The sequence below is a fragment of the Xyrauchen texanus genome, chromosome 37, assembly GCF_025860055.1.
Source record: "Xyrauchen texanus isolate HMW12.3.18 chromosome 37, RBS_HiC_50CHRs, whole genome shotgun sequence".
Classification (NCBI taxonomy): domain Eukaryota; kingdom Metazoa; phylum Chordata; class Actinopteri; order Cypriniformes; family Catostomidae; genus Xyrauchen; species Xyrauchen texanus.
In genome coordinates this window covers 34581311-34605714 of record NC_068312.1, presented here as the reverse complement: position 1 = coordinate 34605714, position 24404 = coordinate 34581311, and the positions used below count along the sequence as shown (strand labels likewise).

The 24404-nt window shown below is 39.6% G+C and overlaps 1 protein-coding gene and 1 pseudogene across 1 annotated transcript; one reads left to right on the top strand and one right to left on the bottom strand.

Moving 5' to 3' along the window:
* The first annotated feature begins 7434 nt into the window (after positions 1 to 7434).
* Positions 7435 to 17049, top strand: LOC127631036 (catechol O-methyltransferase B-like; annotated as a pseudogene).
* Positions 17050 to 19023: 1974 nt separating this feature from the next.
* Positions 19024 to 24404, bottom strand: LOC127631034 (activator of basal transcription 1-like). The gene is made up of 4 exons (XM_052108981.1): positions 24263 to 24404; positions 23669 to 23923; positions 22181 to 22346; positions 19024 to 19741 (listed from the first exon to the last, which is right to left on the bottom strand). Exons 2-4 carry the CDS (start codon positions 23919 to 23921, stop codon positions 19369 to 19371), a joined length of 792 nt encoding a protein of 263 aa, XP_051964941.1. The 5' UTR covers positions 23922 to 23923; positions 24263 to 24404; the 3' UTR covers positions 19024 to 19368.

Sequence of the window (24404 nt, the reverse complement as noted above, 5' to 3'; positions counted from 1 at the left end):
TGTTCGATTGTAGCACTTACGTGTAGATGTGAACAAGAAGCATCCACCCCTAAATTACAACTGGCCTGTAGTGGACTGACCCAAATCCCACTCAAGCATGTCAGACTGTACCATTCGGGCGGAATGTGCAGGGGCGTGACGGTTGAGGTGCCTTTAATGCAGAACGCTGTGAGCGAGGGCGCTGAGCTGTTACATTATTTGACATGACATTTTAGTACGTAGTTTATTGAAGAAGAAGAAGTACGTAGTTTATGAAAATTACATATTTTACAGGAAAACGATACAAAAATGATTTTCAAGAATACGATTTTCGCCCTAATATCAAAAGTCTGACTAGAAAAAAAAATATTGATAAAAAAAATAATATATGACCGTGCCTTGTAACGTGCATGTAAAATGGCTAGAAATAGCATTTTAGTTTAGCATAAAGCTGACAATTTACACAAGGTTTATTTCTATTTCTTCTGCTCCAAACTTACTTACCTGTCTGCTCGTATGAATGTAACACATCATAAGAAAGTGTTTCACCGCTGTTCAAATGCACTTTGGATCGCACCATTTCTATGTATAAATGTTTTCCATCTGAAAGCACTAAATATTAAATTAAACAAATGAAAATAAAATGCAAAGTAATCTCTTCAGTAATCAAAATACTTTTTGAATGTAACTTTATTATAATTACCAATTATTTAAATTGTAACTGTGGAATACAGTTACTTTTATTTTGTATTTTAAATATGTAATCCCGTTACATGTATTACGTTACTCCCCAACCCTGTAAATTATATATAAGTACTGTATATACTGTCTATTATTATCTTTATATTTTAGTAAATTATATATGTATATACAGTCTAATATTTTCTATATATCTGATTATAAATTAAATATAATTTTTTAAAAATAAGATTTATTATAAACATTATTCATTATAAATGTACATATACTGTGTTTGTATATGTATATACAGTGTGTATATATATATATATATATATATATATATATATATATATATATATATATATATATATATATATATATTAGGGCTGTCGATTTAACACGTTAATTCAGTGCGATTCATTTTATTAAAAATAACGCGTTAAAAAGGTAACGCAATTAATCGCAATGCCCCCGGACCTTAATAAGGAAGATTCCTGAGAAATGCAAGCTTGTAGTACCACCTGTTTACTCCAGAGGGCAGTAAGTGAAACTTCAGTTGTATGGCAATGTGCAGTTTATACAATGAAGAAAACAACCATCCAGCAGCAGCACAACACAAACATGCTATACGTTCTTGCATTCAAAACACTTGATGTAGCGCAAATCCGAACTAAGAGATCTCAAGATGTGTTCTAAGTATTAAACTATATTTAACTTGACACAGTGACCTAAAACATTTGTTTATGACCTAAAACATTTGTTTATGACACAACACACCCGAGACTCTACACAAGTATGTCTAATGCAGGTGTACATTGATGTGTCCTTTAAAAAGTCCTCATAATATTTCTCAAACTGATTGATAAATTCACTTGTGTAATGGATTGCCGTGAATTATGTTGGCTTATGGTCAATAAAATGGTAGTAAACAATACATTGTATTCTAAAGCCGCTTTTGTATTGTCTTATCAATTATTAACTCTTCTGCCACAAGAATATAATGCATTTTAATTATCTGAATATTTTTAATTTTATATATATATATAATTTTCTAATATTTAAAGATAACTATGTATAATATTTATATCATTATATATTGATATATTATTATATGAGGGCTATCAGTATATATATGTATATATAATGCTTTCTAATCATATTAATTAGATCGACACTATGTATAATTAATTTTATATAAATATTGTATAATTTGATTAATTTGATATAAACATATATATATATGTATATGATATATCTATATATATATATATATATATATATGTGTGTGTACAGTGTTTGTGTGTGTGTGTGTGTGTGTGTGTGTATATATATATATATATATATATATATATATATATATATATATATATATATATATATATATATATATAAACAATTGAAATACTATATTCCAAATAATACATCCCGGGATGGGTTAGGAGAGCTGGGGGAAACCTAACCTGGAGTGGCCTTGAAGAGACTGTGTGTGTGTGTGTGTGTGTGTGTGTGTGTGTGTGTGTGTGTGTGTGTGTGTGTGTGTGTGTGTGTGTGTGTGTGTGTGTGTGTGCTTAATGCAGCACAGAGGAGCCCCAGTGAGAAGTGAGTCACCACTCTGGCATGCATCAGACTTTAGTCTTGGAAACTCACTGTATGGGGGTTGCATCAATGTGCCTTGGGTGCAAATGAACATTTATTTTGTTCATTTTACACTTTACACCATTTCACCACACCAGTGAAGAAACTGCATGCGGAGGATTAAAGTGGGACAGTTTCATATTCTGTGAATATCCAGACTTGATCTCAAAATAAATGCATGTATGAATGTGTCCACAATCACTGGACCATGTCACCATCCCAGCAACTATCCTTATTAAATGAAATTTACAAGTATGTTTACACACAATACACCATTAATTAACACTTGATATTTATATGACAACATGTTCTTTGTTACCAGTATCCATGCAGTTTGAAAAAGCCTCAATTATAGCAGAACTAAAGTGTTTTGACTCATAGACATGCTCAAGTGCCCTTAATTATATGTAACACTAGCCACTGGCAATGCTAGACACTTATGCTTGACCTTGTGTTGATTACAGTAATAGAGGAGTTTTGAAAATGCCTCATTAGTCCACCAGCAGCCACTGTTCAGCCCGGTCATGTGACTTCAGGACTATGATAACTCACACTTGATTATAGCCATGTATGATTATGCATTATTTAGAAACAATTACATTATTAAGATCTTATTCTGGTGAACAATAATATTGTTATATACAAAAGGAGTTAAGTGGATGATGTAAACTCACTGATGCATACTGTTATGTGCTGTATTTATTAGTACAGTCAAGTACATAACATGTCAAGAGCAACATCATTATGCAGAAATAGAGTTTCACAGAACAACAGAATGCTGGAGCTCAGGCATACCTGTGTAAGTGGATGCAGCATATGCGCATCTGTGTGTTAGTGTGTGGAAGAATTAGATTAAGAATGACATGTACTGAGGAGAATACATTTGTTACCTATAACCTCCATTTCTCTCTCTCTCTCTCTCTCTCTCTCTCTCTCTCTCTCTCTCTCTCTCTCTGAGCACAAGGTAGAGTTTATGTCTGTGAATAGGGAGTGGTGGTGGTGTAGTGGTCTAAACCACATAACTGTAAACTGGTAATCAGAAGGTTGCTGGTTTGATCCCCACAGCCACCACCATTGTGTCCTTGAGCAAGGCACTTAACTCCAGGTTGCTCTGGGGGGATTGTCCCTGTAATAAGTGCTATGTAATTCGCTTTGGATAAAAGCGTCTGCCAAATGCATAAATGTAAATGAATTTCAGTACTTTACTCACAAAAATATCACATGCATTTATAACATGATTTTAATGGGGTTTTGTAAAATTACTTTACATTATCAAGGTAAACATTACTTTCAACACATATCAAGGCACTCCAGGAGAACGGGTTAGAAAGAACAAACACAAGAAGAAGGGGAAAGAGGTAGTGTGTGTGTGTGTGTGTGTGTGTGTGAGAGAGAGAGAGAGAGAGAGAGAGAGAGAGGCCAGCAAGCACTCTATGTATAACGAAAGATTTTAAAAGGCAGAATGGCATTGGAATAGAAGGGCAAGGGAATCTCATCTCTATGTTTGTGTGTATAAAGGCAGCTGCTAAAGGAAGTGAGATACAGTTATGGAAATTATGTTTGGTACGATATTGCTTATTCTTTGTTTGCCTTATGTAATTCCAGGAAATGCATGCTGTGGATATGTTTAAATATCTGCATGTGTCTTGTGCATTACGTGAGAGTACTTACTGCCATACCATGTTATGTTTATGTCACTTTATGCATGAACCAGCTATGCATCACAGCAGCCAATATTGTTCTCAAAATGTATTCCTAAGAAAACTTATGATATAAACCAGATATGACACAATCTGCACACAGTGGCTGAGCATATGATGCCTTGGATTTAACAGCACATTGCATTAACACTTTAGAGTAGTGAAGTCTAGCAGAAGTCTATAATGATCAGTTCCAGAGTTAAATATTAATGTGGCCTAGTAATCACTATTCAGTCCTGCTCAAAGTTCTCAGGTCATTGGCAGGCCATGCGATCGATAGCACCTACTATATTAGCACGTTGAGAAGTTAAAAAACAGGTTGCTTGAAGGGGCAAAAAATTCTGTCACTTACTCACTTTCATGTTGTTCCAAACCTGCAAGACTTTCATTTATCCATTGAAAACCATAGGAAAAGTGTAGCAGAATATCCAGCTGCTCTTTTCCATATAATGAAAGTGGATGGGGACTAGGGCTGTTAATCTCAAAAAGAACAAGCACCATAAAAGTAGTTCATATAACTTATGAACTATGTCTTATGAGATGTCTTATCAAGAACCATATTTAGCGCGAGTTCGAATCCAGGGTGTGTTAAGTGACTCCCAAGCAGGTCTCCTAAGCAACCAAATTGGCCCGGTTGCAAGGCAGGATAGAGTCCATGGGGTAACCTCTTCGTGGTCGCTATAATGTGGTTCTCGCTCTCGGTGGGGTGTGTGGTGAGTTGCGCGTGGATGCCGCGGAGAATAGCGTGAAGCCTCTACATGCGCAATGTCTCAGTGGAAGCGCGCTCAACAAGCTACATGATAAGATGAGTGGATTGACGGTCTCAGACATGGAGGCAACTTTGAGGCGAGTCACTACGCCACTACAAGGACTTAGAGCACATTGGGAATTGGCCATTCCAAATTGGGGAGAAAATGAGAGGAAAAAAAAGAAAGAAAAAAGAACCACATTTAGCTATGTGGTTCTTTGGAGATAAAAAAAAAAGTTATTGATGTCACTTTATAAGATCTATAGATATGCATATTGGTTTGTGGCTTCTTTACAGCACCAGGATACAGAAGGTTTTCTGAAGAACTACACAAGATAATACAAAGTTTTTGTCGAACTCAAAAAGGTTTTCCTATGACATCAGGAAACAAAGTCCATTTAAGGCAAGTCAAGTCACAGATTCGTAACGCCTCTTGGCAGATATTTTCTAGTCATAAAAGTACAAATGCAATCTATTTGAATGGGAAAAGATTGCGTGATATGAGCGCGAAGCGATCCTCTGTGTTCCATAACTGCTTTTGTGTCCTTAAATAACTTATAAAGTGCAAGTAAGGGCAGCCAGTGGACTTTCTGGTGCCCTCCAAGGGTATGATGGTGCCGCCCTAGGGAGTTGGTGCCCTACGCAGACTGTGTAGTCTGCTTATAGGCAGTGGCTGTACTGGTCCTATTCATCTTCTCAATAAGGGAACTGATTTTTAACAATAACTTATAAACCTTTAAAGACAGACTTACTGTGAGCTCAGAGGTTGTTTATTGATGGTATATGCTTCCTTTAAAGACAACAGTTCACATTATTTTTTACTTATAATAAAAAAAAAATCATGTTTAATAGTGGAATTCCTGGTAAAGAACTACACTACCCATGATCCTGATGGGGGAAATCCACCAACCAGAGAATCACAATGAACAAACTGCAGCAAAGGAGCCCTGCAGCGACCGACCACTTTCAAACTCCTAATATATTTGTCTATCTCTGGATATATTGCAATATACTAAATGTATTGATTCTAAATGTGTAATCAACAACTTTTAAATAATTAAAAGTTGTTGATTTTCCATTCAATTACATGGAATTGTAGTTCATTCCCTCATTAAAGACGTTAAGTACACTCTATTGAGTGTTGCGATGCCTCTATCAAAAAAGGCAGTTGTTTTTTTTAACTGTAAGGTGGAATTACAGCTGCATATTTAGCATTGCGATTCTCCCATTCATGTGTATACGAGTGGACCGTCTCATCCCCTTATAATGTCTCTAATCATGCTGTAAAACCCATTTGGTTCTAACTGGAATCTTTTATTTAGTGCATTATTGTTGAAAAGACAAGCATTATTCGTTTTGGGGGTTGGTTCCTGGTAGCTTAAATAGTAAGACTTCCTTGGTCCACCAGTTTCAGCAGAAAGACCATGCTGGTATGCTTTGTGTACAGCACGGCTAGCTGGTCCACCAACTAGATCAGCACCAAACCAGAAAAAATCTGTCTGAACCAGCTAGGGAATTAATTGTGGTTAAAGATCGATCCTTTCAGTGTAGGTATTTTGAACTAAATGAAATGTGAACAGCTACTCAAAACATCAGGTAGTCATTGCTTTACCCAATGATGTCTTCAAGGACTTCAAGGAAAGCTGATGTTCATACTATAGTGGGTGGAATTTGGATTACTGTCAAAAGAGTGTAAGGGTTAACCATAAATATAAAGCCATAAAATGTTGGCTTTGAAAATGCACATAATACATCTCACTCATCATTTTGAAAGCCATTACACTTTGTGGAAGTGGTAAATCAGTCAGGGATTAAGCTGTGTTAATTCATTTCCTTCCCTCAAGCATAAGGCTAAATCTTGCACAGTTGAGGAGAGAGAGTTTTCTTTTCACGTTTTTTTAAGGCCACTGATTATGTCATCATTTACTTATGTTACTTATGTTGTTACAAACCGATCCGACTTTCTTTCTTCTGTGGAACAAAAGTATTTGTTAGGCAGAATGTAAGTCTCAGTCACCACATACTTCCATTGCATCTTTTTCTGTACAATGAAGTGAATAGTCAACGAGGCTAATATTTTGTCTAACCTCTGCTATTGAGTCCTAAGGGTTTGGGACAACAAGAGGGTAGAGTGAATGGTGACAGAAATTGCATTTTTGGATGAACTATCCTTTTAATTTATTATTAAATATGGTTATGTTAAATACAGGACATCCAAATGATGCTATCTCACAACATTACATCACAACTAGAGCAGTGCGTATTAACACAGGTGAGGGTGAATGTCATAAGCACACACAAGTTAATCAATAATTAAGGTCTAAAGGTTATATTGCTTTGCATTTAGGGAAAGTTTGTATTGAAATGAATGTACGTTTTTGGGTGAATCTTACACAACCTGTCAAGAACACGTCTGGGTTTCATCCCAAATCCAAAGAAAAAAGATAAAACAATGCTGTATTTTGCATGAAGAAAATTAAGTCTATTAGAGGGAAATATGATTTCGTTTTTAACAGACTTTTACTCCTGCTTTTAAAAAACCTATCCCAAGTAATGTGCATGGATGTCATACCCATTTTTTGCATCAACCTTGAAGTCCTAACATTTGTGAATTGAGGTGTTTTACATGTCACAATTTTATGCTGAGCTTAATCATTTATTCTGTTTGTGGGCCTTTCTCGCTCTCTCAGGATGCTTTTGCGTGTGTTGGCAGTGACTGTGGCTTCAGCAGCTGTCCTGTATATTCTGTATCACTGGCTCATTCCTGCAGCTGTGCAGAGCAATGGTTGGCTGGCACTCATCTGGCACATTGTCATCGTTGAGCGGTTCCTGAACACCCTGATGGGATCCTGACGACCTCAGGTGAACCTTGCCGACATGCACACTATTACCTCTTTTGTTGTGAATTGTAAGTCCAACAGGATATTTGTATAAACACTTTAACCCTGTATATTGACAAATTTTTGAAACAAGTTTAAAACAAAATCAACTGATGTGTTAAAATTCAACAGCATTCCTAAATAAATATTACTTATATTACTATATTATAATACTATATTACTATGTTATATTACTTTTTTATTTGACAAACACCGATGAGATTGTTTACATGCACACTAATATGCTGATAACTACAGCTGATAAATTCCATGTTCAATAGTAAAAATGCTAATTCTTGCAATCAGCAATATAGAATTACTAGTGAATAAGCTATTTGTTTTTATCATTAATTAGGTTTGCGCTGGTAAAAGCGTTAATTCTTGATATAAAAGTGACGTCATACCAGAAATACCCACTCTTGATAATTTATTACTAGTTAAAATTCCAAATACAAATAATCAGCAATGTACTACTAGTAAAAATAATTTTTATATAAGCTATTACATTGTTACAAGTGCAAATCTCCATTCCTTATATTAGGAATGATTTAAAGTTAGTAAAAATGCTAATTGTTGATATCTGTAAATGTACTTTTTACTTGTTGCTATTTTACTAGTTACAATAACAAAGCAATACAAAAAATGATCTAAAAAATTCACATTAATATTACAAAATGTGGTGGTATATTAAGATTGGTGGTATATAAAGCCCATGTGACTTTAAATTAGTGAAAAACAATGAGCTATTGTTTTTTAAAATGATAAAACAGCAGCCTGTATTTTGTTGTGTTATTGATGGAGAGTTAGACATCTTTATATCTTTTGAATCCAAGTATTGTTCTCCAGTTTTGCTTTGTTATGAAACACTGTTGATCAAAGCTGATTTCCATGAACACCCGTTAATCAGAACGCCACCAAAGATGATACCCAGAATGTCATAGCAGCCATTGACTACTTCTGCAGACACAAAGAGTGGGCCATGAACGTGGGTGACTAGAAAGGTTAAAACCTCCTTCTCTGTTCCCTTTCTAATTTTTTCACTTTTTGCCTAATATTTTTCCTTCCACTGTCTCTTTTTCTCTCCTACGCTCTTGAGTGAATGGCCTTTGGGCTGCTCACAGCCGGATGTTCTGAATGAGAAGTGATGGAGCTCTACTGTCTGCTGGGTCAATGCGCTCTCCGCATGGCTGCACACATGCACACTAGTTGCATATGCACATGTGCAACCAATTCATGCAACACAATCAACAGTCGCAATTAGGAGTGGTGATACATTATGGGGCTGAGGATGGATTTATTTTATTGATTGAATGCTTACACAAATTTTAACTGACTGAGTCTCAGTTCGTTCAATATTCATTTCCGTACTTGCATTTTTACCTTTCACATTAAGTTGTTCATCATAACTTCAATGTATATATAGTGGCCCCAAAAAGTATTTAGACACTTTAGGAGCACTTAACAATATCTAAATGTCATTGCAATAGATAACAAAATATTTAACCAAGTGGCATTTCTTTTAAACTCAACATGAAACGTACCTTCGGAACCTATTATTATTTCATATTTAGTCATGTTTCAGGGTTAAACCGGATATTTCAATTAGGAATTAATGGTAGGATGGGACACAAAAAGTAGCAGTCCCATAGCAGAATGGAATTTTTTCGAAGGGTTTGAATCGAAGGTTTGGAAAATATCTTCTTTTTTTATAATGTGCAAAGATGAATCTGGATGATAAGAGCAGAACCATGTAATCGAAGCGCAGTGTAGTTCTAGCGGGAAGACTAGCACCTGTACATCATCACACCATTAGCTAGGTAATTCCTAGCCAATCGCATGTAAGCCATTGCTTTATAAGTCTGCTCACAATCTATCACATTGAGTTTCAGTGTGCTAACACGGCAACCTCCACCACCCCACCACCACCAGTTGAGCCCTGTCCCGCACGGGGGTAGGCTCCTCGCCCCTGCCTTGAACTGCTTTACACATTGTTTTTGTGCCAATCTGATGTTCAAATGTTCCCTTTACAAAAAGCTTCACTTTGATGCTGCGCTTTTGCTAAGCTCTACGGGGAACAACTCTAGCTGTGAACCGAGCTGAAATAGTGTGTGTAACACGTCAATGAACATTGACTGGAATTTATAGCCTCGGTTGATGTAATCATTAGATGCACCTGTGGCCAGGCTATAAATGGATACGTCACCAGGTGTCGTCAGAAACTCTTTTTTTCAGAGCGATTCTGTTTCTGTGTGTTTCACAAACCCTGTCAAAACTTTCTTTCCTCTGTTAGAAGTTAGAATCAGTTGGGCAGTGGGCAGTGAACATTGTTCTTTTGTTCTCTTTTTCTTCTCTCTTCTGTTTAGAAAATATTATATATATATATATATATATATATATATATATATATATATATATATATATATATATATATATATATATATATATATATATATATATATATTTCTAAAAAAAAGAAAGAAAAAGAGAGAATGACTGAAAGTCATAAACGGTGCGTGTTCCCTCTTCTTGCTCTATAGCTGAAGAGGACACACATCAGTTTTTGCTCTGTTTGTTTGGGGGTAAGAGCACGCTGCTCTGGCGTTACAGCAGGGCGGGTCGCGAGCACTGCGATTTGCTTTAACAGGCAGAGTGCTTCGTGCTCGCCTCAGCTTGCTTCCGGAGTCAGCACTCACGAAAAAAAAATATATATATAAAGATCGTTCGTGGGGCTCTTGCATGGATTTGGCTGGGGTTGATCCCTTTCTCTCACTCTCTCCCCAAACCCAGCTGGTCCTTCACATGATCTCGGCGCGTTCGGCGCTTCTTCAGATCATGAGGAGGATCGCGATTCTCTTCCGCCTCGAGCTTTCCGTCCGCGATAAAAAAATCTACGGAGGAATTGCTCGATGTTGTTACTCAAGCGGTTGCCAGATTGGACTGGCCACGCGAAAAAGAGACACCAAACCCTCCAAATTAGGGCATAGATTTTATCTTCCAGTCTAAGGAAGGGAACGCCTCATGAGTCCCTTCCCTTCTTTTATAACCTCCATGAAGAGCTTTTTCGCTCATGGAGGAACCCCTAAAAAAAAAAACATTTTTAAAAATAAATAAATAAATAAAAATATATATATATATCTCTCGCCGGGCTCGTCATCGTCACTTAAGAAGCCCTCTCTCCCCTCAAAGCCTTGTAGGACAACCTCCACTTTAGTGGGAAGGGCTTATCAAGCAGCAGGTCAGGCTGGTGCTGCTCTGCACACCATGCTGTTTTACAGGCGTACCAGAATGACCTCCTGGACGACCTGAGTGTGGGTTCTGCGCTTGACGAGCAAGCCTCAGACTCGCCTCCGTCCTGTCTGAATGGAGGCTCAAAAGCAAAGCGTGGCGAGTCGTCCTCCTCCTCCCAGGGATTGGGGACAGTCTCGCCTCCCTCGCCAGCCCCCGAAGCAAGACCTCAGGGCTATCATTTCTAGTAAGAGAAAACCCTGATGGTCTTGCGCCTAGATTAGGGGGTAGCTCCCCTCGGGACGGGGCACGTGCTTCACTTCACCCCTCCCGGTACCCCCTCGAAGCCCCTCCATTCCCGCCACCTCTTGGTGTTTCGGGTTGCAGAGGCTTCCATCAAAATTGGGTGTTTTAAGCTGTTCCTGCATTTTATTCAGGGCCGTGAAACACCCGACAACCCTCAACAGGAAGTGTTCAAATATAATACGCATCTCAGAGATCCTGGCAGCGTGGAAACTTCTGCCGGATATATTCTTTTCTGTGGGTCTTATAAGGGCGTCAGGATTTAATTCACTCGCCGCTTTTCCGTGTTTCAACGGCGTGTTCTCACTACCGTAAGCGGATTTCTTTTTTGTAAAAACAAAAAAACTCAATCTCCTGGTTAAAGGGGCCATGGTATGTGTTCCCCTTCCAGAGAGACAGTTAGGTTATTACACTAAATACTTTCCGTTTCCCATGGAGGGTGAGGGGTGGCGTCTGGCTTAGATCTTAAAGCTTGAACTACCCGTGGGTGTTCAAGTCCAAGATGAGGCCTGTCAAGACGGTCGTGTCTCAAGCCCTACAACTCGTTTGGCTGGTCACCATCAATCTTATGACGCACTTCTATACTTCATTTAGAAGTTCTGCCCCAACATGGAAAGTTCCTGAGGTTCACTTCCGGGGGCGAAGTCTTCCAGGGTCAGGTTCTTTCACTCAGCCTAGCCCTTTTTACCCACACATTCACAATGCATGATGTAGTGCTGGCTCCTTGCGACTCCGGGGCATCTGCATTCTGAATTATGTAGGCGACTGGCTGATCCTAGCGCAGTTCCAGGAACTGGCAGTTCAGCACAGGGACATCGTCTTAGCTCATCTGTTTCTCTGGGGTTGAGGCTCAACGCCAAGAAAAGCGTCCTCTCTCCCACTCAGAACACTGTCTATCGGGCATCAGTATGGAGTTCAATCACAATCGCGGGCACAATTGTCTCCCGCTAGTATTGAGTCCATTCAGATCACCCTGAGCAAAGTCAGGCTAGGTCAAGGTTGCACTGTTATCAGTATCAACGATTTCCAGGTCTCAGGGCTGAACGCGTCCACGGTGATCCCTCTGGACCTTCTGCTCATGAGACCGTTTTTGTTGTGGCCAAAAGCCAGGGGATTTCTTCCAAGGGCCAAAACCCCTAGGCTAAATAGGGTTACGCGCCTCAGGCTCGTTCCCTTTCTATGTGGTTCAGACCCGGTTTTCTGCCTTGGGTCCCACTCTAGGTGCGTCTTGTTGTCGCAGGCTGCTAACGACAGGCGCCTCCCTGATGGGCGGGGTAGCGGCCTTAAGTGGTCAGATCCAGCTTAAGGGGATAGGAGGGTTGTCAGCTCGGTTGTCACAGTCACTGTCTCGGGTTGATGGCTGTATTTCTGGCCCTGAAATACCTCCTCCTGAGGCTGCCATGTCTTGGTGGAAAATACAGCGGTAGCCTCTTACATAAATCATCAAGGAGACCCACGTTCTCGTCAGCTGTATTTCTGACACGTTGGGTTCTCCTTAGGGCCCAGGGCAAGCTCCTGTCACTCAGGTCAGTTATATCCCTGGATGCCCGTATATGGGAGCAGATTTACGGTCCAGACAGAAAATACTAACGGGGGAGTTAAGAACTCCACCCTAGTAGTTGCCCAGAGTTCGCCAGCAAGGGTTTTTGCCTCTTACTGATAGCACTGCGCTGGCCGAACAGGGCTTGGTTCTCGGAGCTAATCTCTTCCCTCGACGGCTCGCCTTGGGCGATTCCGAAGAGGAATGATCTTCTATCTCAGGCACAGGGCAATATTTCATCCCTGCCCCAAATTGTGGAATCTTTCATGTTTGGCCACTAAGGGTACCAACTGAAGGACACAGGGCTCTCTCCTGAGGTTATCGAGACCTTTTTAAATGCCGGGCTTTTTCCACTTGGAACAAGTTTGGGTGAGATCTTAGGGCAGAAGAGGACCTCTTCGCCTCTATGAATAGCGCAATGTCTCCTCTACTTCTCCCTGAAATCACCCAGCCCCCTTGGGTCTGGGCGTTAAGACACATACATGACCCAGAATGCGTCTGTATGCATTTCTTTCCCGGTTTCTCTGCTCCGGGAGTCTTGGCGATGTTCACCAGCAAGGGTCTTGCCTCCTATTAATGGCTGAGCTGGCCGAACAGGATATGTTTCTCTGAGCTAATTCCTCTCCTCGACGGCTCGCCTTGGGCGAAACCGAACAGGGAGGACCTTCTCATCCTTGGCCCGAATTGTGAAACCTTTCATGTCTGGCCCCTAAGGGTACCAAATGAGGTTCACAGGGTTTTCTCTTGAGATTATCGAGACCATTTCAAGTGCTAGGGCTCCCTCCACTTGGAACTGATCTGGGTAGATTTTACAGGGCAGAAGAGGACCTCTTCAGCCTCTGTTGATAGCGCAATGTCTCCTCTACTTCTCCCCGAGTGGCCCAGTCCCCCCTCCCCTCGGGAGGGGCTGAGCGTAATAGCGCATATGCGCCTGCATGCGTTTCCTTCTACTAAAGTTCTTATTACAGAACCAGCTAACTGCCAGTTTGCTTCAGTTCTGGATTTTCTGTAGAAAGAACTGTCAGCGGGCACTTGCCTCGCCACTGCCAGGTTCTATGTGGCCACTGCGGTTTGCCACGGCTTGGTGGGTGGGGTGCCCTCAAAGTGGCATCCTCATTATTGCCCGGGCCTCACGAGTAGCGCAGTCAAGCTTCGCCAGTAGGTTTCAGGGCGCACTCTACCAGAGGGCTCTCCTCCTCTAAAACCTTGGCTAGAGGTCTCCCTCTGCAGCAAGTTTGTGATCGCGGCAGGTTGTCCTTTCCGCACACATTCATTGGACTTTTTAGTTTGGATGTTCTGCACTCCGGGCTCTTATGCCCTTGAGTCGACATCTCAAGCTCATGTCTGGACAAGTTTGTGATGCAGCAGGCTGGTCCTCTCCGCTCACATTCATCAGTTTTTATGACAAGTTTGTGTTGCGATAGGGTTCTCTTAGCACACATTCATCGAACTTTATGGGCTAGATGCTTTGCTACTCCGGACTCTTATGTCCTTGAGTCGACATCTCAGCCCATGCCTAAACTAAGTTTGTGATGCGGCAGGTTGTCCTCTCCGCACACATTCGTTGGACTTTTTTAGTTTGGATGTTCTGCACTCCGGGCTCTTATGCCCTTGAGTCGACATCTCAAGCTCATGTCTGGACAAGTTTGTGATGCGGCAGGCTGGTCCTCTCCGCTCACATTCATCAGTTTTTATGACAAGTTTGTGTTGCGATAGGGTTCTCTTCGCACACATTCATCGAACTTTATGGGTTAGATGCTTTGCTACTCCGGGCTCTTTTGCCCTTGAGTCGACATCTCAGCCCATGCCTAAACAAGTTTGTGATGCGTCAGGCTGGTCCTCTCCGCTCACATTCATCAGTTTTTATGACAAGTTTGCGTTGCGATAGGGTTATCTTCGCACACATTCATCGAACTTTATGGGTTAGATGCTTTGCTACTCCGGGCTCTTATGCCCTTGAGTAGACATCTCAGCTCATGCCTGAACAAGTTTGTGATGCGGCAGGCTGGTCCTCCCCGCTCACATTCATCAGTTTTTATGACAAGTTTGTGTTGCGATCGGGTTCTCTTCGCACACATTCATCAAACTTTATGGGTTAGATGCTTTGCTACTCCGGGCTCTTATGCCCTTGCGTCGACATCTCAGCTCATGCCTGAACAAGTTTGTGATGCGGCAGGCTGGTCCTCTCCGCACACAATCATCAAAATTGAATGGTTTAGATGTTTATGCTACTCCGGGCTCTTATGCCCTTGAGTCGACATCAAGCTCATGTCTGAGACCTCTCGCATTTTTGTGAGTACACTGCACAACCTTAGGGGTCCGGACAGCCCCAAGTGCGGCGGCGTGGGTATTGCGTTCCCCGTAGCGCTTAGCAAAAGCGCAGCATCTCGTTCCGCTTTTTTCAGGGAACAAGGGTTACACATGTAACCCGAGATGTTTCTTCTTGTTGCTGTTCATTAGGCTATTTTAATTATATTTACTTGTAATTATCATTGGCAAGGCATTTTGATGAATTAGCTGGTATCATAGAACTCATGCTAAAACAAATGAATAAAGTAATCCATATAAAACTAAACTCTCTGAACAGATTTTCCTTTTCTAGAATGAGTTCTCCCATTTGCCATGCCAATGATAATACATACAATACAAGTCATTAAAATATAATTCAAATAATGAAGCACATCAAGAAGAAACATTTGTACATCAGATTGAGAATCATATTTATATCAATAAACGGTGCCGGTTCAACACACAGCATTAATACACACAGCACGTGTGTGTATTAATATTTCAGTTTAATATTTAAGAGAGGAGAGACACAGTGGAATGATGCTGAGCCTTATGTAGAAGAAGCTGTCTGTCAGATTGTTAAACCAATCAGGACAGAGAAAACTAGTTAAGGAAAACCTCATTTGATTGGTTACTAACGTAGGTAGACCCTCCTTCCCCCTCGCACATGCAAAACTATTTTGGATTATTTCTGGTAAATATGCCACAAACACAAGTAATTTACACATTTGTAGTTGCTTATTTGACACATACAGACTGATTCTATGCTGTGAATCAGTTTATCTGTTCATGACACCCTTTAGTTGCTTGCATATCACTGATTGTAGCTTTGCAATGTTTTTGGCCAAGTTTAGGCACAAAAACAGTGGCAACGTTCTCTGGGCACGCAAAAAACATTTAGCTTGCAATTTGATTTACGCTTGCACAAATCTCATTCTGCGCATGCAAATCATTTAGGGGCTATTTTACCTTAATAAATATCAAGGTAAATATCATTTGCGAGGAGAATATTTGAACTGGCAATCATTTACAATCAAGTTGTGATTTTTCTAAATGATTTACAAAGTGTGAAAATATTATTAAATTAGTTGTATTTAGGATACATAAAATGTAAGCAATGAAAAGTTGTTGGCCATTTAATTTCCAAAAAGTAAAAAAAAAATTTTTATTTCCACAACAGAATTCTAATAAACACAGTGTGAAAATTGTTTTACCGAGACTTTGTTTTCTAAAAGTCTGCAGTGCTAAAATTCCCAAAAGTTAAAGAAACACCCACGTTCAAAATGAAGACAAAAGGTTTTAGATCACTCTCTGGTTGTCAAACAATAGTGAAACATGCCCATAGTTAATGCACTGAACTACACCTTTGCATGGTTACTCTACAACATGATCACCAGGACAGTGAATTTGAGAGGAGCTGACTTCATACATCCACTAAAAGCAGTTTGGGAGCAGTTGTTTAATATAAAAAAACAGCTCAGAAAATGTTGTTTGCAGATGCCACTTGGTTTGATATTTTGTTATCTAATGCGGTGACATACATACATCTTTATTTTGGAGCCTACTGTGACAATATTTCTCTCATTAGCAGCTTAATTTTACATGTGAAGACAGGCACTGATTAATATATGATGGCACTGAGCTGTTAATGAGGCAGAAAGGCCTGTAACGATGTTTCGACTACACCATTATCCACCTCATTGATTAGCTGCCTCGACTGTCCTCTGGTTCTATCCGGAATTGATCTGTATGACTCTCTGAAGGGCCAATATTGGATTCAGTTGTGAGTAAGTTTAATCCCAGAACAGCTCTGGAGCTCGGCTCAAACTGTGGCTATTCTACCGTTTTAATCCCTCAGCTGTAGTCCCCTGGATCTAAACTCATTACCATTTAATTCCACCCGGCCTACGCTGCCATTGTCCCCCCAGATTATCGCCCACGCTGGCCTTCAAGGCAAGTGACACAATCAAATTAAAAATAATTTCTGAATTCTTCAGTTAAACACAATTTAAAAAGAAAAAAGAAACTGAAATAATGTGTGCTGTTGTACATACCATCGATTAACAACCGTGCGGGCATAGCGTCTGGGTGGGGTGGGGTGGGGTGGGGGGTTGTTGGGGGGGATGAGAGAGAGAGTGAAGAGAGAGTGAGGAGAGAGAAAAAACGAGGGCTGCTCTGCTCCCAGGTATGCCGCCATATGGTCCTCAGCCAGCTAGACGGTCTCTTCCAGTGACGATGGGTGGTGGCACTGAACCTATTCTATGTTTTTGTCCCTGAAATGTAATAGTGACTGTCACTATAGGGTAACTTTGAGTATCCCTGTGCACACACCTCACCTTCACCATCAGCCGCATGCCCAAAGCCTCATCTTGAACCAAACATTGGTGGATAGCGGTTTGATTACAACTGGTTTCCACCAAAGCTTAATATGTACTTCCCGATACTCACAGGTATGCGGTTTGTTCCAGATCGATCGGGGGCTCCTGTGGGGTGTCGGCAACCCGGACAAATACTCCCAATTCAATCACTGAGAATTGGTCACGGAAGTGCCCCGGCTCCCTGTATCTCCAGTATTCCATATTCAAAGTTACCCTATAGTGACAGTCACTATTAAATTTCTGGTAAAGAATCATAGTATCAAAGGCTGCGGTTAATTCACGGCTACCCCAAAAGCGCCATTGCGCCTCCTGCTATTAATCGAGGTCCCCTTCGAAAGAATTAGCATGGAACTCGTCGGGCCATTAGAACGGATGGCATGCAGACATTGTTTTGATTCAGTTCTGGTGAATTATGCAATGTGATATCCTGAAGCAGTGCCCCTGTGCAACATCTCAGCACATAGTTTTGTGGATCTATTCTTCAGAATTTTTAAGGAAATCCTCACTAATGAAGGCACTAATTTTATGTCATGTACACTATGTGAACTGTAAAAATGATTGGGTATTAAATTGATTCGCACCAGTGTTTATCACCCACAAACAGATGGGTTGGTGGAACGATTTAATAAAACCCTGAAAAATATGATTTGTAAGTTCGTTCATGTGGACGCTAGAAATTGGGATAAGTGGCTCAAACCCGTTATTCGCATTCCGAGAGGTCCCCCAAGTCTCTATAGGGGTTTCTCCATTCAAGCTGTTGTATGGGTGTCAGATAAAACCATGATGTATAAAACCACAGTGATTGCAGCCTGCCCAAGACCTAAGGCCAAAAGGAGGTAAGACAGTTCCTGGGGCTGGCTGGCTACCATCATAGGTTTGTACCTAATTATTCAGCTGTCACCAGCTCGCTGACTGATCTTATTAAAAAGGCAGGACCATATCCGGTCCAGTGGACGGAGCAATGTCAACAAGCATTTATGCAGGTGAAAGCTGTACTTTGTGGTGGGAAACTTTTACATACACCTGACTTGTCGCCGGACTCTTTTTGTAGTAATTCGGGAAGAGTAATAAGAGGAGCCCATGACAGAGCCCAAGGAGAGAGAGAGAGAGAGATGCACAGGAGTGCGACGCATTTGAGTATTGATCCTGACTTTGAGTGTTATTGTGTGAATAAAGAGTTCAGAGATAGCTGAACCACACTTCCTCATTCAACTAGTGTGTCAAATTCTTTCAAGTTGTCAGTATGGGGTATTTTTTGTAGAATTTTGAGGAAAATAATGAATTTAAATTAATTTTGGAATAAAGCTGTAACATAACAAAATGTGAAAAAAGTACTGTGAATACTTTCCGGATGCACTGTATGTGCGGAACAGCCCACACTATGAAAGCCAATACTTCCGTTCCCTCCTGGAGTACACAAAGCAGAAGATGGCCTGGAAAAATCTGTCTTTTTAGGATAAGAAATGTCTTATTTAACAAGCAGATGTACATTAATTAACATGAATTTATCTTTATAGACTATATACTGTATATGTTCCTTACAACAGGGGAGGTCTGAGGACAAAGGGAGAATTTGCCACATAATCTCTTTAAATATTATTGTGTTTTCCTGAGCAAAACAATGTCACCAAGTCCCTCATATTGACGGGATTGTATTTAAATCAAACTCAGTAGTTTGGACATTTTGCTCTCAAAAACCTATTTTATTATTAATAATCCATGTGATTTGACATGGATTATTTCTCCCCAGAAATTCGTAATTTTTTTTCTTCCTTCAAATGATTAAAAGTGATTAAAGAATTAAACATTTTTGAAATAGGCACAGAGAGGAATACATAAAAGTAGCCCATATGTCTTCTGAAGCCAAATGATGGCTTTGTGTGAGGAACGGACCGAAATGCAAGTACAATCCTTTCATTGTACTACATAAAAATTAAATAACTCCAAGACATTTTCAAAACATTTCCTTTTGTGTTATTAACACAGAACTATCCCTTTAAATCTTCTCATCTCATCCGTTCTGGGCCCTGCCACTGTTGAAGATCTTAGCCAACAGGGAAACGTTCGATTGAGCTTTATCCTGGATGGCTTTGCTCTTCTCTTGAGCCTTCTGGAGACTCTTCTTGGATAATCCTTTACTCTTCAACCGTTTCATCTGGATCTCTTCTTCTGTAGGACGCTGTTTGAAGTCCCAGGTCTTCTCCTCCACAACCTCGCCCTTCTTCTCCCTCTTCTTCTTGAGTTTCGCCATGTTCTGGCTCTTCTCCACACTAGCCAGGTAGAAGTTCGTCTCCCTCTTTGCCTGGAAGATTTCTGTCCTCATACGCTGGTGATAGACGGTCTGCTCATAAGCCAATCGCTCGCTGAGATGACACCACTGGAACCTGTGCAGATACTTGATCGAACAGGAGAAAATAATAAAAGACTATTTAACTATTTAAATCATTTAAAACCTTCAATACGCATTAAAACAAAGTATTTTAAAAGGTTCCTTATATGGAAAGCAGTAACAATATTCAAAATACAAAGCCTAAAAAATGGGGTATGGTAATGACATCACAAATACAAGCTTATAAGCTGCTCATATTTACATATCAGTGCCTAGTCAGTAACTTGGCAGGGTATCCTTAGTAATTTTTTATGCAAAAAATTTAGCCAATCATGACAGAGGTCATTTTAGATATGGAAATCTTAAAAGAACAGTACCACAAAAACCAGAATGTTTAATTCTAAGGCTCAAAGAGAAGGTGGAAAATGGCAGGGGCGTGTCTAGGGGGAGGCTGGGGGAGGCAGTGCCTCCCCTAGGATAAGCTCTGCCTCCCCTGAGAATTTGAGAAATAATCTGTCCATCTGATCAGAGGCGGCGGCAGCCGATTTTGCCAGGGCTTCAGCCCCGAATGTTTTGAGTGTAGCCCCGAATGTATTTTGAATAGTTGACTGACAAATATGAAACCGGACAAAAGCCTATGTAAACCCCCGAAATCATAAGTTGCCTTATTTCATTGTGCTTTGGCTTTGCACATACAGCCTGTAAAAATAGACATAGGCATAATCTAGCCTATAGAATAAGTTCCTTATAAGTGCCTATGGGCGACTCCGTTTCTTCCTCTCTGTTGAATATGCAGCAGGTAGAGGAGGAGCTTGCACAGTCGTTGACATCAACTAACGTTACTTAGTGGCGAGTTAACAGCAATTAGCAGGAAAGACAGCCAAAATTAAGCAAATGAGGCTTTGGGGATTTTTCCGAAAGAAGTCAGTTGGTAAGAATTCACATTTGTTTTTGTCCTTAAAGTCTTAAGATCATCATCTAGCTGGCTTTCACCCACAGTAGGCTAAACCTCAAGAGTTGTAGCCTCTAACCGCCTTGCTTAAATTGATGCAGCTTGGTAGCTCCGAGTTAACGCAGTCGCCTCTCATGCTGGATACCGCGGTTCAAACCCCGTTCAAAGCGTACTTTTCTTGTTTATCAGGTGTTGTTTTCGCTAAGGATAACCAATAAGCATTAATATAAAATGTATGTGTGACTTGTTTTGTGATATTAGTTTGTAGGAAATATACACTTTGATTTGATTAAATGGTTTTGTAGAGTGTAGCAAAGATGAGCTCCAGACTGAGGAGCAGCAGCAGCAGCTGTGCCAGAATCAGGCATGGAAACTGATAACAATTAATAAGTCACTTTACTTTAGAGAAAGTTAAAAGTGAAACATTGTTTATCTCAATGATCCTAATGAAAGGATTTTGACAGATGAATTATTCTCATAGAGATGATGAGAATTATATACAGTTCGATGCCATAGTGTGTCAATGAACTTAGACTAAAGTAATTCATGTATTTCTTTAACTTTGGATCTTATACATCATTTTGACTATTTATGTCAAAAAATATAAATTATTTATATTCAATATTTTTTTTACCTCACTTTACTCACTATAATATAACTCTTTTATGATGAATTTATGTTAATGTACATGAAAATTCAAGAATCATGATAGATCTTAGGGCAATCCCATCTGCTCTTCCCAATACATTTTCTTTAATGGTATTGGTCCACAATTTGACATATGTAGCACTTGATGAACTAGTTGTTTGAAGCTGATTTGCAATAAGTTATGTGCTGTATCTGTTCTTTTGCATCACAGATGATTCAGGGAGGAGAGAGGATGTTGAGGATAGTACTAGAGTGGAAGATTTAGGAACTGTAGAAACAGGCCCAGCAAGAGCAGAACTCAAAGAATACCCTCTCACCAGCTTTGGACTACAGGGAAGTGGTTGCTAGTGTGAAAATAAAATTGTCTAGGCTAAGCCCTGGATGTCCTTCAATGCTGGAAACACCTCTGCATCTGATGATAAATTACAATTTAAAAGTGGATAGTTTTGTGCATAATTTTCCATCGCTAGCAGATGAGTGAGGTCTGACACAACAAAAATCCAGTTTAAGCCCTATAGCCTAATAGGGGCCCTGTGCCTATCTCTGGGTTCCTGGCTTAGAAATATGCACTAAAACAGATTGTGTGTAGTATAGCTTAATTTTGCGCCGATTTTTTCAATTGTTTATGTTGCCCCCCCAAACATGATATCCTGGTAACCCCTCTGGAAAATGGTGATGTAAAACTACATTACAGCTGTTTATGATGACTAACATTTAAAGTGGACTTGTAGGATATGGCCCCTTTAAAAATAGCAAAAAGCCACGGACACTATTTGCATGTTACTGCTAAACAGTACTACACCATTTAATACGTTCACTTACTCTTTATCTCCTTTGTTATCAACACAGCAGTGAGTATACAGAGCATGTCTAGTGTTATATAGCTTTACGGACCACAGGTCACTACTGAAACGGCTCCTCTTCCTGTTGGCCATGGGTGTGTTGTGCAGACTGGCCGCGACTCTCTTAGCGATCCGTTTGTCTCGGAACTCCACCCAACCCTCGGTGAAACTGGATGAATTACTTCCTGCCTTTTTTTTCTTCCTTATAACACAATGATCTAGAGACAAGCCAAAGAGACAATAAAAATATTCTTAAAAAACAAACAAAAACAACATGCACTTTGATGCAAATATTTGAATACCTTTGTGTTAGTACACGAGCAGTCAAAAGATTGGAAGCACGACTGAATTTATGCTTCTTATTGTCTTAAAAGCTTTTGATCTAAAGGTCTGTGGCCAAATGCTTGTAATTAATTTTGAAAGACATTGAAAAAGAAACGGTGCCCATGTATGAACTTCAATACAAAACTAAACATTCAATCGAGAAACTAAACATTTTAAAATGGAAAACCAGTCAACAAATGCCCACATTTGCATGTGAAACTTCAATGACCAGGATGCACATCATGAATTTGATTGAGAATGTCAAATTTCATTCAGTTAAAAGTAAAACATTTAAACCTAGTGCATCAGTTTGGATTTCACTCTCTCTCGCACTCCTGCGGTGTGTGTGCCATGCCCCTGTTTATTGCCTGATTATAAGATGTGTTTAGGGTAACCTGTTTACAAGTGGACAGGCGCCATTGGCATTTACAGACACATCACCATTTACACCTGATTTCATGACTGCTTACATCAATCATTACAGTGCATCAATGTATTCTGCATGATAATAAAAATCAAAAAGTACTGTTTAAGAACAAAAATCAGCTTAATTATACTTTCATGACATTTAGAACAGAACTATCCAATATTTTAATGGAGAACCTGTTTAAACTGAGCCGATGTGCTTAAAATCTGGCACCCTGAAGTCTGTACATGAGTGAATGCGCTTTTCAAATTTTCCAACAAGACGGTTATTTCTTTTTAAACCACACATAACCAGTAAAGTTTAAAAATCTGTGCATCTGTTTACATGAGTTGATCAATTATTTAATTTGATAATAAATACCTACATTTCGGTTTGTTGATTATACAAAGTGAATGTATGCCTTCAGTAGGCTTGGTATATGATGTATGAGTCACATAAACTACTTTAGACAGATTTGTGTGTTTTTTAAGCTTTAAAGTGAGTCATTATCAACTATTGTATGGAATTGAGCAATTGTGACATTCTTTAAAACATCCTCTTGTGTTGGGTTTGGAACGTCATGAGTGTGAGTATATAATGACAGAATTAAAATTTATTTGGTTAACTCTTTTTTTTTTTTTTTTTTTACTCACATATATACACATCTATGTTTTTCCAAATATTTTTTCTAAAAGACTGCAGTCTTCCTTCCAATCTCTCCGTACACACTCAGCATGTTCCTCACATGTTTTGGTCTCATTCTAGGAGGGATGTGTCCCAAATACACTATGCCTGGCACACACTTCTTACCTTTTGGTTTCTCAAGGCCATCTTCTTTATTAGTCTCCAGTTGTAGAGTTTCATCTCCATTTTCACTTTTCATTTCCTGGTCAGCATCTTTATCAAGCTCTGCTTCCTCATCCTCAACATCATCACCATCACTATCACATTCACCACCACCACTACCATCCTCCTCAGGTTTAGGGTAATTTAACTCTTCATCAGTGATTGTGGCTTGTGTGTCTTGGTCTGTTTTAACTTCAGTCTTTTCCAGCAGAGCCATAACTAGGTTTGACAACGATTACAGTTTGGAGGTGAGAAAGATAAAAAAAAAAAAAAATTATAATAATAATAAAAAAGGAGTCTTAAACAGTTGATGAAGGGTTTTTGAATAACTAAAGTGAGTCTATGGGACCTGTAATTTAACTGCGACAATCAGTCTTACTATGAACGTTTTTAAACTAACATAAATTATCCAACGCATGATTTATAAAAAAAAATAAAAATAATATTAATAATTATACAAATGTTTTAAACAGACACAATTAAGCGCACAATAACACTGCTCACCTACTGTTTCAAACAACAAAAGCACAATTATAGTTTTTCTCACTTTATTCTTACCGTGAAAAAGTTTTTATTATATTTACATATAAAATATAATCGTTATCCATAAAGATATGCGTCAATTCCTACGGGTTTCGATCAAATCCCCAAATCGACCCTTATCATAAACACGTTTAACGGACGTCATAATCAAGCGCCC

Excerpts from the sequence above, each read along its gene's own strand:
- LOC127631034 (XM_052108981.1), bottom strand. The coding sequence starts at position 23,921 with ATGGCTCTGCTGGAAAAGACTGAAGTTAAAACAGACCAAGACACACAA. Across the intron at positions 22,347-23,668 it reads TGGCCTTGAGAAACCAAAAG|ATCATTGTGTTATAAGGAAG; the intron begins GTAAGAAGTGTG and ends GCTTGTCTCTAG. Across the intron at positions 19,742-22,180 it reads CGTTTCAGTAGTGACCTGTG|GTTCCAGTGGTGTCATCTCA; the intron begins GTCCGTAAAGCT and ends GTATCTGCACAG.